General features: G+C 39.2%; 1 protein-coding gene across 1 annotated transcript in view; it reads left to right on the top strand.

Moving 5' to 3' along the window:
- Positions 1-15,743, top strand: part of SVEP1 (sushi, von Willebrand factor type A, EGF and pentraxin domain containing 1) — a 128,948-nt gene that overhangs the window by 50,410 nt on the left and 62,795 nt on the right. The window contains exons 6-13 of the mRNA XM_052775984.1: positions 1,719-1,898; positions 6,169-6,366; positions 8,766-8,884; positions 10,305-10,434; positions 11,103-11,210; positions 11,441-11,572; positions 12,957-13,151; positions 14,220-14,341. Of these exons, the coding sequence (XP_052631944.1) occupies positions 1,719-1,898; positions 6,169-6,366; positions 8,766-8,884; positions 10,305-10,434; positions 11,103-11,210; positions 11,441-11,572; positions 12,957-13,151; positions 14,220-14,341 (1,184 nt within the window). The remainder of the gene's footprint in view (positions 1-1,718; positions 1,899-6,168; positions 6,367-8,765; positions 8,885-10,304; positions 10,435-11,102; positions 11,211-11,440; positions 11,573-12,956; positions 13,152-14,219; positions 14,342-15,743) is intronic.

Raw genomic sequence — 15,743 nt, 5'->3', positions numbered from 1 at the left:
GAGAGGAGCTCATGGTTTGCTTCGTACCTGGTGGCAGCGATGATGGGTTCGTTGGTAAAATTGGCATCTCAAACCACAGTGGAGAAGTCATCCAGATCTCTGAAGCCACCCATCACCAGACCTTGCCTTCCTGCCATCAAGGTCAACAGAAGCTGTGGAAAACAATCCAGGGAGAACAGAGTTTAGGGAACCCCAGTGTTCTTGATTACATTTTTGAGCAGTTACACTGTTTGCCCTTCTGTGTTTTTTTTCCCCCTGATAACTATCGAACATACTGAGCAGTATCTGCCAGCTTCAGCTGAGAGCAGGGTTTTCAACCATGTGAGTTTTCCACTGGTTTTGGAAAATCAGTAGCTGGTTGTTGAAGAGGCATGAACTATTTAAGCAAAAGGTACACTAGGACCGAGCAGGCATCTACACATTTGGGCTTGCTGTCACCCGGTTGTCATACATATATCATCATCACATAGTCATGGCCAGACAGTAGGTGTGTACAGCTTGGTTGTTCAAGGGACCCAAAGGCCAGGCAGTGTGTATGTAGCTCGGTCTTGTCCAGAGGGTAGCAAGGGGGCAAATGCAGGAGCATAAGATACTGGCTGAAGAGGAGGGGAGCTGGAGGCAATGCAAAGCAAAGAAGTCCTTGTAGAAGAGCTTGAGGTTATGACACTGAAACAACATAAATCCAGGCCATACCAGTGCTACTACTTTTTATTTTGTACTATCACTCAGCTATTTCTGGGATCAGTCTTAATTGCAGTGTAGCTTTGTGTTAAATTACAGCATCAGGATTCAGTAATAAAACCCTAAGACAATCTGAGGATCACCCTCCATGCCCCACTTCCCTTTCTGCACACACATCCTGCACAGACTGCATTCTCCTTGGCATCTCACTGCTTGCAGTGTTTGTGAGACAAGGCAGGAGAAAGGCCTCCGTGCTGAGCAGCAGCCAGGACTGCCTCCATGGGGAGCCCAACACCTGAAAGGGTCTCAGCAACAGCCTAATTTTTTCCTTTTCCTCTCTCATGGTCCCATTGTCCATGAATACCTTGTATTCCTTCCTCCTCTCTCTCCCCCCCCCCCCCGATGAATATCTGCTCTTCTGATATGTGGAGGCTCACATGTGTCTGTGTCTACATCAATACACTCCAGAGTGCCAGAGAATGTTCCTGAGCACGGGGACACTGTCATCTGCCCTGTTAATAAGCTCTTAGCCTCTTCCCTGGCGCACTCAGCCTGTACCAGACTGCCAGTTGGAAATCCCCCAAAGAACTCGCAGGCATGGCTGGGGGATTAGAAACTTCCAAAGACACACACTTTTCCACAGGATTCCATTTGCCTGCAGCTGTCCTTTTTTGAAGGCTTACAGACATAACTAGCCCAGGCTACACACTGTGTGCCAGGTGTCTTCAATGGCTAGGAACATTTCTGAACACAGTTAGTTTGCTAGCCTGGACTTACATGAGAACTTAGAGGTGAGCTCGGAAGTGTGTGCCCAACCTCATACATGCTATGTAAGACTTGGTTTCAGGAAGAGGAAGGCATCAAGCCTTTGAAAAAAATCAGCCCTGTTCCAACCCTATTCTCTAAATTTGTGCAAACTACTGTAACTAGTGTACAAGCCAGTACCTGTCCTACCCCTGAAAACCTGGGCAAACTAGTGTAACTCCACTGATTCTCAGTGCTGCAGAGTGAACTGGTGGGTTTCTTTGCCTTTGCAGTTCGAACATGTCCCAAACTTCGAGCTCCGGAAAATGGACACATTAATTGTTCAACAGCTGATATCTCCTATAAGACAGTATGTTTTGTGACCTGCAATGAGGGCTATGAAATACAAGGAAACAGCAAACTCACCTGCCAGGGAACCTCACAATGGGATTCAAAGGAGCCAAAGTGTGTGGGTAGGTATCTGATCACGGTGTCTGTTCATGTCAGAGTGCAGCTTTTTCTGACATGCTGTCATGAGTGAGAAACTCTCCCTATTTTAATATCTGGTGAAGCTAAGATAGGAATGAGGATTAGTCTGTGGATGTTTTATAGAAATCTTAGGAGTTGGGGAGTGACAAAGGAATTTGTAAATGGAGAAAGTTGACAGATTATCGTGGAAATCCAGCACAGACAGCTGATAACTAAAAGGTTGTTACATCTGGTGAGTGTTAAGACACTGTAACACAATGTGTTGTAGGAAACATGCAAGTTGTAGCATATACTACAGATTAAATGTGAACCAGGGGTTTGAGTTACCATCTTAAAGCTAAAGATGACCTTCAGACAAGGACTAAGGTATGTGAGCCAGGCACTGTGAGTGCTGAGTAGAGATGCAGTAGTTGTCACTTTTGCTGAACTCCCAGTAGGAAATAAGAGTTTAGGCAAGTTAGGGACCAAGCACCTCTGAGTCAGGATTCAGAGGTCACACCAGCTGTAGAGGGATAGGTAAGCATATATTGCTGTCCCAGAAATAACGGATTGTAGATTTCAGAAGTAACCATTTAGGACTAGTGACAGGTATTAAATTAACTTAGAAGGGTAAGAGGAAGAAGAAATACAGTTGAAACACTTCTAAGGGTAGACTGCAAAAAAATCCCACAAGCTTAAAGTCCAGCAATTCAGAAGATGATCCAGTGCTCCCTAAAGTCAGGGTGAACTATATGTCACCTGGGTCTGGTAAATGTGATGCCCGTAGGGTGACTTGGCTTGAACCTGTGGCTATTTTTTACTGTTCTACTGCAGCCTTAAAAATGTGGATTTTCCATGAGACAAGAATAAATTTCTAACTGTAGATATGTTCTCTAAAATTATGAAAATAATCCACAAGTATTAATTTATCAAGAGAGTTTGTTAGGAGATCCTAATCTTTATTCTGTTGAAGTCAGTGGAAAAACTTCAATTAACTTCAAAAGAAGGGACCCTGAAATCCTGTTGGAAGATTATAATTGGAAGATTAATTGTATTCATCAGTTGAATTCATCCTTCCTAGCTTAGCATTTTGATTATTAAAATCCAGCTCTACTCTGTATCAGAAGATTTCTTGACACCATGCAATATTGTCTCCACTCCTGGATTACCCATGGCAATAGCTTATTTTTGCTGAGTCTGAAAATCCAGTATAAAAGTTACCTTTGATTGTCACAGAGGGAAAAGTGTTAGCTGGAAGACATCTGTGCTGCTTCTCGTTACTGGTGTTTAGAACAAGCTTGCTGAGATCCTTGTTCAATATAGATGTGTGGAGTTCTATTCGGGGAAGGATGCAAATCAGAAGACTAATACCGTGTCCTCCTCAGAAACTACCCTTTGTACTCATTTTCTGAATGTTCATCATTATCACGGACATATTCTCCATTTATTTTTAGTCTGAATAGCTCCTAACTATTATTCATCATCTGCTGCATAAAAGATACCAGAAATGCTGCTGTATTTAGACATTTGTAATTGATGATTTATTAATTTCCTACCCTTCTGTTAGAAAAATGAAGTGGAATTGGGTTCAGTCTCTTACCTTGAAACAGATTTTGGACCTCGGGGTGCTCTCCTAGCTCTTTTTCTGAATGCTTTTCAGTTTGTGTGCACATCAGTGCAAAGTTTATCATATTTAAAAGTTAGCTCCAAGACTGTACTACAACCACCTGTAACCATAACTGACACTGTACTATAACGTGGCCTGGATTGTTTACAGTCACTTCTGTGAGGTCTGTTGTCATATGGATCTTTTTCCGAGAGACTGGAAGTTAATGCAAATTTGACTGTTGCGTATGTTTTAAATTTTTATGTTTTTCATGAAAGGTGCTGTTAGCAATTAGTTACTTTTGAGTAGGTTACATGTATTATAGATGGCTTACAAACAAAATATTGCTGAAAAGGGAAGCTTTGTCATTTGTCCAATTTGAAAAAAAAATTTCCACAGTCTTGTGTTTCCTTCCCAGTTGGCAAAAGATTACTATCCAGCACGTTAAATTTAATGAATTTTGCAAGATGCTCTTCTTGCTTTGTTCAAGGTTTAGTGAAGGTGAAAATACAGATGGCATCCAGGGTGTTGATGCCACCTAGTGTTGAAAGAATTACTTACACCACACTTGTAATTGCAGTTGGCCAATTCTTTCCCTGAAACATTGTGTTTGCAAAGGGGTTGAAGGAAAAAGGCACAATTTGCTTGGTAATCTTTTCTTTTGTTATTATATTGAAGTTCCTCTTGATGTTAAGAATTATAATACAGTGTTGTGGTTCACCACAGGTAGTTGCAGGCAAAAGCAGATTCTTGTCTCTCCTTAGAAGTACTTTTTTCCTCTCTCTGTTTTAATTCTCTATCCATGTTACTAATATCATGGATATTGCTCTTGCTCCTCATGAAGTCCAGACTTCCTGGGTCAGCTTGATCAAATTCTGGAATTGAGCAGAGATAAAAAAGCTAAACAACACTATGACAGGGGTTTTTTTCCTCATAAAAATCTGTCCTACTTAAAAGAGATTCCCTCGGGCTAGATACAGCAAAGGTTATCCTGAATGTTTGTCAGATGTTTCAGGATTGTGCTCTACTAGGATTTTGCTAGTATAGTTGGAAGCATCTCAATCAGGAGAGCTGTTAGTGCTTCCCGAAGAGCTGCAGTTTTCTCTGGTTTTCATGCTTATGCATTTCACAGCCTGTCTTCTACTTGTTCCTTGAGTAGTATACATTTGAATACTTTTAGCTTGTCTTTTCAAACATTTTTTTTTCCAATTTCTGATCTTTCTGCTGTTTGTCAGTTAACTTCCTGTGGTGAGCAACCAAAAGTTAGGATTTGGGGTTTTTCTTCTGATGGAGTTGTTTTACATTGCATAGCCAACAGTGTCTGCCTGAAGTGAACAAAAGTGTTAACATTTTTGATCTTTGAATCCTGTTGAAATGAAGTGCGGTTATTAATTGCTTGGACTTTAAACACGATTTCAGTATTGAGGGTTTAAAGGCAGGAAATACTTAGGACACTTAAACTCTTTAAATTTTGTTTCATGCAGAAGAACCAGTTTTCAGTTACTCACTGCATATTTTGGGAGAGGAGAGGAAAGGGATATGAAGCATTCTGAATGTGAATCACTTCTGTGTCGTTAAGGGATTGCTAAGGGATGAACAGAGCCTTCCCTTCTGTAGCTGGGTTGGGTTGTTCTTTGTGTGCCCTTTATGTAAAGACCTGTCTGCTTTCTTACTGACTAGCTAATGAGCTACACGTCTTCTCATTGGCTATAAATAATGAAGCATTTTCCTTGTGTGTTTGTCTATTATCTGTTGTAAGAAACATTACTGAAAGTCTATGGACGCCATTCATGGGACACCCCTTCTCGCCCTGTTTGTTAATTCCTCCATGTTTGAAGTAAAAATAACATTCCTTGCCTCACATGGTAAAAACAACAGCTCAAAAATGAAAAAAGCTTTTGTGACAATTGAATCTGTTTGCACACATTGTGGTTTTTGGAAGTTTACACTTTGATGCGAATGGTCTTCAGAATTTGTAGTGAATTCTAGTAATAAAATAGTTCAAAACTTCCATTTTAAGCCTTTAAGCAGCCATCAGGTCTTCCTGACATTACAGACAAGGTCAGTTGCAGCTTATGGTCACCAAGTCTTTGTGTCTGCATTTGAACACGGTCAAGACCAAGCCAAATTTCATTCGGTTTGGAATGTGGTAGGCAAAATCACATGCTATGTACCTAACCTACAGTGAGCTCATGGCAGGGTGTCCTTTCTCTTCTCTCATTTTTATTTCAAGAGACAGTGTAAAAGCTGTAGGAGGCAACAGATAGAAATTAACTCTCTTCTGCTATGAAGGTCTGGTTTCCATAGAAGGCAAGGGAATGCAGTTACAAAGCAACCATGAAAGATGAAGTTGTAAAGACAAAAACCAAAACAAAACAGAGTAACATATAGTGGAGCCACATGAAAAATACCGTGTTTCTGTCCCAGTCAAGCATAAGCAAGAAAACAGAAGACCTGATATCCTGGGTGCTGTTTACTTCAGTCAGCACTGGAGTACAAAGCTTCAGCAAGTCCTACTGGTTTGATACACTCATAGCTCATGCAGACTCTTAAAAAGTCTGTGTATTTTATGTTTCCTCTGAGTTGCCATATGACTTTATGTGCAGATTTTTTTGAACATATACTTCATGTATGTCATTTAAAAGACATGTCCTACTGGTCTCTCGTAGAAATGCGTTGCCCCATCCTCCAGAAACCAGCAGGTGTAACAGTTCTTCCTCCCAGATGTGGGCTGGAGCCTGCCATTTCTGGGACTGTGTGCCAGCTGAGCTGTCCCCAAGGATTCATCTTGTCTGGAGCTAGAGAGGAGCTAAGGTGCATTTCATTTGGGAGATGGAGTGCAAACATCAAGGACGCTCTGTGTAAAGGTAGAGACCAGCACAAAATCATTTCTGTGTATGCATGTGCAGCATTGAAGGGAAGCACACAGCAAATAACTGTGTGAGGACAGATTTGAACTGGGGAAAGCATGATTTAAACAGTCTGTAGGAAGTGTGGCCTGTACCATTGTAGCTTGGCTGTCAGAACTACCTGTAGTTTGTTATAAAAATGTGGAGTTCAGAGGTTGCTTGAGTGCCATCTTACAGTGCTCATCATCAGCTGTCTCTCCTGGGATCCATCTCATAAGTCTGTTGTCGGGAAGCTGCCTGCTAAAAGGCCTGGTGTGCAGGTAAATTCGAAATTTCAAAGTAGAAGTGAAAGCTTCCTAACAATAGACTAAATAACTGGTTACTGTTACTGGTTTAGCACAGGTTTATGTAAGCCCTGTAGTCAGAGCAAGACTGTAAACAATCTGTAAACCCTGGCTGATAGACAGACTATAGAGGGATGGTTCATTTTCATTGTCTTTGAACTGACTGTGGCTATTGACATGCTCCGAGCAACAGTATGCAAGAGTTAAGGTCAACATTGGCTGACACAAGTGCACAGAGTATAAAGCCGGGCAGAAGATGGTTACATGCATTTGAGTATGGTTCTGCCCACCTCTTCTAGAAATGTTAGGTTATTTATTCCCTTACACACATACACACTGAGTTGGAAGGAGTTTGGCTTTGGATTATAGGAGGATATGAGCAAAAGTGGAGTTTGTCTGGGAATATGCTATTCACCTCTTCATGAACTATTGTGCTCCTAGAACTAACACTTCCATCCCAAACTGGGGCCCTCTCCAGCCACTCAATGAACGAACAGTACAGAAAACAGTTATGGCAGTCATCATGCCAGGTCACTACAGAGACTGAGGTGGGAACTTTTTTCTCTGTAATGGCCAGGAAGATTTTATCCCTCTCTTTAAATGTATTATTTCCCACTCTGTGATGTAGCACATGGTTTCTCTGAATCTTTTGTATAAACCTGTGCCAAACCACAATTTTTAATATTTGAGGATCCTAGCGCAAGGCTACAAGCTGAAGTGTTTGGATCAAGATAAAGCAGCATGGCTTGGGTTCAAGCTTTTAGATACTAACAGTACATAAAACCATAAAATAAGAGGCACCAAGAAACCCTGAAGGTTATTCCTCTGTAGTAAAAATAAACAGTTGCATTTCAATTGCTTTCATTCTTGTTATTGTCTCTCTCTATTTTGCTGCCAACATATCTGGCCAGTTCAAAATAGCCATTTTCTTTCTGACTTACTTATTAGTCTTTTTACAGAATTTCACTTTTAAATGGAGTTTACATCAGCCTGAAGGCTGTGGTCAGGGGAGTGTGAACCATAACTGGTAGTTATTTAAAAGAGTGCACTTCTAATAAAGTTTTCATCAGAATGAGTTCAGAGGAGGGCAAAATCACTTGTATTTATTGCTTTGTACTTTTAATTACAGAGGTTTAATTGCCTGAGTTATGTCTTTACTGGAACTATTTAGTAATAAAAATATAAATGCTATCAGTTCTGAGTTGTTTTAAAGCCTCCTGGGTATAGATGAGTTCAGAGCTGAATGTGTCCTTGTCTCATGAGTCTAGAGACCGTTTATCAAACAACACTACAGCAATAAAATAACCTGACCACAAATATTTTGGGAGGCCCTGTGCCAGGGAACTGAAGAAGTACTTTGTCAGAGAAACTTGAGGCTTAAACGTTGGTGGTGTCGTTACCCGTATTGTACCACCAGTCCTTTGAAACCATCCAGCATTGTCACATACGTCACAAGAAGACTCCATTTGTCCTACATGATAATTTGTAGCAGGAGTTTATTAAGGAACATTTCCAGGAGCTGGTGCCAGAAATCTTGCCATTGTTTCTTTTCAAGTCGGTTCCACACCATGCTCCAGGGAATCTGAGAGTCACTACTGTCTTGTTTGTAGTATATGTATCATGTCACAAATACTTTTTTTTTTTTTTTATTTAAGTCACTGATTATCAGAAACAAGTGTTTTCATCTGTATGTGTCGTGTGAGTATATAATAGTGAGTATTATAATAGTGAGTATATGTGTGTAATGAATGGATGAACAATAAGAGAAACAAATTCATTCTGTCTTATTCATTTCTTGAATGGTTGCATGTAGAAACCAGAGTCTCATTATGCTCAGCAATGTACAAAAATACAGCAAAAAATAGTCCCTTCCCCTGGAGAATTTACTGTTTATGTGTAAGCCTGTATGCAAGAATTAAAAAGGGACAGAGACAGGAAGTTTGCAAAAATATGTGCATTTATATTCCAGGCAGCACAGAAACCAGTGATTATAACAAGTTGAAGTCTAACCATTCTAGACGTTTTATTTCTATAATCCCACATATAAAACCAGTTTGTCTTTTTCTGGATCAGATATTGAAGCTCCTCGGATCCACTGTCCAGAAAATATTGAGACTGAGACTCTGGAACATCATAACTCTGCTAATATCAGCTGGCAGGTACCAACAGCTGAGGATAACTCTGGCGATGAGGCAAGTTAAAATCTATACATTTGACAGGAGGCAGTCTTTCTATAGCTAGCTGTTTCAAATTGGTTTTATGATCCACTAGAATTTATTTCTTCTGATAAGCAGGAGTAGAAGAAAAATCTTCTGAAAAATTTGTGTCTTGAGAACTTAGCATTTTCTGTCTTGGTTAGGGTTATGCAGTCACAGGACTGCATGGTGTTTAAGTGCATAAAATCTCATATGGTTAATTTATGTGGTCAAAAGAAAGAATGTGCCCTTGTTTATAAGATGGAGACAGCTGCTTTAAAAATGAGCTCTTAGAATGTGAAGAAGTTTAATAAACTCTTCTCAGAAGGAAGCAAACCAGTTCATTAATCTAAAAGGCTAACAAGAACGCACTGTGATAAGTAAAAACGCGTTTCAGCTTCCCAAGTGAGAAAGAAAAATCTCATTTTCCTATCTGATGCAAGGTTCAGATATGGGCCTTTGGCTACTATGGGTATCAGAGATCTGAAAATGGAGTTAAAAGGAAAACTTGCTCCAGAGCTATTTCATAAAGAGTAATGTTCCCTACAGACTCAGACATGATCAAGTTACAGCAACTGAATGTTTTATCATGAGTCAGCAGAGGAGCAGTGACTCTGTGTGCATGCTTTTAATTTGCTGCAAACACAGGAGTTTTTTGCACTTGGAAACTGTGAGCTATCCCAATAAAAGAGGTTTAAGTTCACACAGCCATGGTCAGGTACTGTAGCTCTGCTGACACAGTGTCATTCATTGTAGAAATCAAGTGCGTTAGCTCTTAGTTGTAACTGGTTTGTCAAAGCACGGTTGTCAGATTAACTGCTTTGTTCGCATGAAACCAGTTCTTTTGAAGAGAAGTTCCATAAGACATTTCTAACCCATATGAAAAAGCCATAGACAGCATATAAGTATCATTTACTCCAAATGCAGGGTTCCTTTGCCACGCCAGAATGTTTTGAAGCATCTGTGAGCTATTGACTCATAAATATATGTAGATTAAAACTGGATGTGTAAGTACTTACAGCCCACAACTGTCTGCTCCACTCATCTCCCAAGTCTGCTGCCCTTGCAGCTGGAGAGCTGAACTGCAGACAAAGCAGGTTCTGAGCTGGCATAGTGTGTGTTCAGTGCAGTGAGGCAAATGAGTCTTGAGTTTTGTTAATGCACAGCAGTAAACTGCAGCAGGTCAGGGTCCAAGCCCTGACTGAGTAAATCCCTGTTGCTATAAAGGCGGCAGTCTTGAGAAGGGCAACAGAGTACTCTCTTACAAAGTCGGCCTCATTACTTGAAGAGGCTGTTTGCTTTAGGAATGAGTAGGCTTGACATTGAGGGTACCATTTTGTGGCCATTTCTTGAAACATGAGTATCGTGATTACTAACCAGCTTTGTTTTTTAAATAACAAGTGTTTTCCTATAAAAGGTCTCAGTTCACGTTACCCCAGCTTTCATACCACCGTTTCTTCTCCCAATTGGCGAAGTTGCCATTACTTACACAGCGGCCGATAAGTCGGGCAATGAGGCAAGCTGTACATTCAGTGTCAAGGTTATTGGTAAGTGCTGGTAAAAATCACTGGGCAAGAGACTGCCGTGGCTGAAACCTTCTAATTTTGTGCAGAAAGAGTCTGTGAGTCACTGTGGCCTTTATGTGTGCAGGTATAAGCCCAGGAGTAATATCATCTCCATAAGCTTTTCTGATCTTGGGTCACAGTTTGCATACTGTGCAATCATTGCTCCCCAGTGTTCAGTTTGGGTGGTGTTTTGGTCTTTTGTTCATTCTGAATGTTAAGATTTCTCCTCACACTGACAGATTAAATGCTTTATTGTGTTGTCACTTATTGCCTTCATCATATATATCTTTTTTTTTTTTCTTGAAAGATTCCCAACAAAATTTCCAAGGTTTCCACACACTGCTGATGCAAATCATTGTTCAAATATTTCTGTCAGACAGTTGTGTTATTCAGCAGTGCTGTTAAACAAGGTTTGCTCCGTAGAAATCAAACAGAATGCAGAAACCATGAGTTCAGCGGAAGAATTAGTCTTGTCTATTCCCTCAGCATCTACCAGTTGCAGAAGCTTACAAGTGTGCACCTAACCTTGTTGTATCTTCTGATGTGAACTTAAAACTGCTGTTTGCCTGACTTCTTCTGATTATAGATTTCATTTGAGTGTGGCAGCAGTTCAGTAAGCTAATGTCATGCCGTCTGTTCAAATTCTGCAGATGCAGAACCTCCTGTAATTGACAGATGCAGGTCTCCACCACCCATGGAAGCAGTGGAGAATGAGTATCCAGCAACATGGGAAGAACCACAATTTTCAGACAATTCAGGTGAGATAGTGCACCCCAAAACATGCACAAAACAGTGGAAGGCTAGGGAACTCCAACCTGTTCACTCTTGATCCCTTGGAGTTTAGAATTTTTTGAGGGGTTTTTTACTTATTTATTTTTAAGAACATATAATTTGGAAGACATGCTGCCATTTCCTTCTCCATTTGTCAATAGTGTGAGCAACCCTCTTTTACTCATTGATGTTTTAGGTTGTCTTTTAACTCTTCTAGGTGCTCCACTGACTGTTACTAGGAGTCATGCACCTGGGGATCTCTTTCCTAAAGGAGAAACAACAGTTCAGTACACAGCCGTGGATCCCTCTGGCAATAACAGGACATGTGAGATCCACATTATCATCAAAGGTTTGTTGTCTTAATCTTCTGGTCAGGAGTGTATGGCATTGTTTTAACTGAATATCATAAAGAATGCAATGCTACTCCACTTTTTCGTATAGTCTCCACTTTTTCTTCTAGTTACTCCCATTTTATATTGGAGTAACTTGAAGGCAGTCAGGATATTTGTTGGTACCAATGAATAAATTGTCTAAGACTGAAGCACCACAGCAGTGAATTTGGTCGTATAACTTCAAATTAGGTGTAAAAGCACTGGAATTATGATTCATTAAGGATTAAAACTTAAGGTAATCCATTTTTTTCTCAGTGACAGTTACCACATGAAATTAATTAATAGATGTTACTGAAGTCTTACTTCAAATCCGTACTTAAAAAGGAAAACTTTATGGAAATATTTCTGTAATGACCTACAAATATTGTAGCAGATACAAGAACACTCTTTGGATTTTAGAAGCTGTCTGTACCTATAGATATACTGGTGCATTTGTGTTTATTGTGTAGACACCTTTTCCCCACAGTTCACTTTCTTCTTTAAAGGCCAAACAATAATTCAGCAGATAAAGTATTAAGGATGAAAATTCTACTTCATCTCTGCTCTCTAGTGCTTATGTCTCAGTTGTACATCTGTACAAAAAAATCTGCTAGTGAAGAGAGAATTTAAAATCATGTAGATGGGAATTTTGGTTATAGCTTTTAGAAAAAGGTAAGTTGCAAACATGTGTGCTAATTTCTGATTTGCTGTAAATCTTAGCAAGAACAAGCCAGTGCTAAGAATTGTCATTATTTCAAGTTCTACACCACCTCAGACTTTTTGTGGTTCAGTGTTTGTGACATATTTTCAGACATTCATAATCTCCTTCACAATTGGCCTGTAAAATAAATCATAACTGAGGTTTTACAGTCAGTCCCTCCTAAGATGATTCTGACAAGTCTATGTGTTGTTGCAGTAGTGCAGAATGGATAAAGTTTAGTTTCAGAATTCAAGATGTAATATAGTTTACTAGAATTCATTGTATGAAAGTTCATGTAAAAATTTAGTTTAATGTTTTGTATTATTTTAGTAAGTACATGCTTGAGCATGCATCTTTGCAGAAGAAGTACAGAAGGGTTTGGGTCTTGCATTTCTGAGTTTTTTAAATTCTCATATGTATCACAAATTTTTTTAAGTCTTCATTTTTCTGCATTTCAAATTTCAGTGGCACAGTTTGATAACAACTTAGCAGTAGCTTGACCCTGCCTTTATGGAATTACCAAATAATAATTCCACAGACTTCAACAGAGGCAAGATCAGGTTGATACTAAGTACTTTTAGAAATCCTATCAGTACTGTTTTCCTGTGTGCTTACTTACTTCACCACATTCATCAACATATAAAACTTTGTATTTTTCATAGGTTCTCCCTGTGAAATCTCCTTTGACCCTGTGAATGGTGATTTTACATGCACATCAGATGAAGCAGGAGTTAATTGCACATTGCACTGTGCAGAGGGTTATAGCTTTTCAGAAGGATCAAGTGAAAACTACTATTGTGCATATGAGGATGGTGTCTGGAAGCCACCTTACTCTGCAGAGTGGCCTGGATGCTCTTGTAAGTCTTACTGTTACTAAAATGAATCTGCAATTCATCAAACACTATGTTTAATGAGGAAGTAAATGAAAATATTTTAGAAATTATGACTTCTATTCAATGGTAACAAATCTTCTTTGTCCTCTGCCTCCAAATTGTTACAAATATTGTGAAAGAATGCCTGGAAGTCCCTAAATGTGTTATTTCAGAAGCTGTCTAAAACACAAAAATAGCAGTGAATTTGAATCTGGGAATCACAAAATAGCAAAGATGGCAAAGTAGACAAGGTCTGTCATTATTTTGAACTGGTATTTGAAACAGTTTGTTTACAAACACTGTCTTTTCAATAGGAATTTCAACAGTATTTGCAGCTTACTGATGCGAATGCACACTGCATGCTGTACTTACATGTCTAATTATCACCAAATGTGAAGCATTTATGTATTTTCTTTGAGATGAACACATGCAAAACTTCAGCTGTGGAATTTCCCAGCTTTGGTGACATTTTAATAACAAATGTATTAGAGCTACATGTGAAGCCTGTCTTGGCGCCATGTTGCATCCACTTCCATCAGAGTGGATTTCTTGGTTTCAGAAAACAAGAGCAGTGTTTAGGTATGAGCAAATGAGAGTTATGTTTCAGAGCTATCTATCAATTCAAAATCTGTAACGTGGACACTTAGGAACTTTGATTTGCTTAGGTTCTGGATGAGAATTTTTCGTATTTAGCCTAGCAGCATTAGTAATGGGACTTCCAATATTTATTGCTTCTCTCTCAGTAAAAAGTAAGTAGGGAGTTTAGTTGACAGCTCACACATTTCTTCCATTAAGAAAACGCTGAAATAAATGACACACCTTTTTTTAATGTTTGTTAGCTTTCCCAATAAATTTGATGCCTGCCAATTCAACTGCATTGGCTGAAGTATGAGTGATACGTTTTCATATGTACAACACTGGGAATTTAGGTTGCTGTTTTAAAGACAATGCTTCTTAGCTTAGTGTATTCCAGTTTTAGCCTGAACAACCATGCTTTTAGCTCTGAAACTCTTGCACTGACCACTAAAAGTTTATTTCTCCAACATTTTTCAGTAAATCGTTTTGCAAACCATGGGTTCAAATCCTTTGAGATGCTTTACAGAGCAACACAATGTGATGACAACAATCTTCTAAATAGCTTTACTGATGCATTCCAGACTGCGCTTGGTAAAATGGTGGGTTAGTAAATACTGCTTCTTTTTACATACTTTTTAAAAAATGTACCTCATTGTTACTTTTCCTAGCTAATTTCATACTAGGAAAATACAACAGAAACCCGTAAAGGAAATTTGTGCTTTTTCAGAAGATGACAAGTCTCCTTTAAAAATAAAGATGATTCACTGGCATTTTAATGTAATTCAGTTCAGTCTTCAATGTGGAGTTACACAGGACAGAATTTATAGAAGTGTCCCAGTAGCTTAGGGTCTGGGCACTCAAAGATTTTCAGTAGGCTTCCAAAGAGAACCTGTGTAGTTTTGAAAACCCTAGTCAATTGTCCCCTAACTTCAGGGTTCTTTTTGAAAGTTGGATGTGATTATAAAATACATTCTAATAATATAAATGTATAAATATAAATAATATAAAATATATTTTATATAGAATATGTATAACATATATCCATATAATATAAATGAATATACATGTAGAAAAATAGATAAATTCCACATTTAGTGCCTAAGTCCAGGCACTTAAATCCAGTAGTAGTGATTTAAATAATTTGCTCAGATTTCTTGAGTTGCTGAGTTCTCACTCTTATCATTAAGAATGCATCGCACTGAACTTGAAGGGGCAGCATGTTCCTTCTCTACTGTGTCTCTTGCTTTCCACTTAAGTATCACAATTTCCCCTCTTCAGCCACAAGTCTGACCTCAGCTACAAAGTAGAAGCAGCAGGACTTTGAGTTGTGGTCTCAGGATTGGATGTCCAGGCCTAGTGGGATAGCATTGTGCCAGAAGAGGACACTGGGCATTTACAGATTTTTTGCAGGACAAGGCCCATATGCTAAAAGCTTCTCTACTAACTAAAAAGCATTATTAGCACATACAGCTAATGGACAAACTCCTGCAACTTTGCAATGTATGTCAGTAGCCCTTGTCAAATGGCTGAAAACTTACATAACGCTTCATGCAGTCTCTGACACTTGGACCTAAACATCTGTTGCTGTCTTGCCTTGCTTCAGGTTTGTTCTCTTCCAGTACAGAAATCTTGGCTGGTTTTATTTCTGTTCTTTTCCCCTAAGAGCCAGCTACCACTAGGTTCCGGTGCTTAGACTGTTACTGTTGGCAAACAAAAGATAATAAGGAAAAAATGCTTAGTGACCTGCCCAAGCGATTACATCAAAATGCAACAGTCTGGGAAAACAGGCTGTTTTGAATATGCCTATTCCTATTCCCAAGAATTTGAAATTCTAGCAGAGATCTGAAAACAGGGGAGGAATCAGCAGGAGCCATCTTTCCAACGAAAATTGATATGGACAAAGCAAAGCAATTCCAAAACACAACCTAGAGCCCAACTTGCTTGAAACCTTCCTGGAAAAAGCAACAAATACAGGTTTTATCAAAAATCATGCATTCATCT

This window comes from Harpia harpyja, chromosome Z (genome assembly GCF_026419915.1).
Source record: "Harpia harpyja isolate bHarHar1 chromosome Z, bHarHar1 primary haplotype, whole genome shotgun sequence".
Taxonomy (NCBI): domain Eukaryota; kingdom Metazoa; phylum Chordata; class Aves; order Accipitriformes; family Accipitridae; genus Harpia; species Harpia harpyja.
This window is presented reverse-complemented; position numbering and strand designations above follow the sequence as displayed.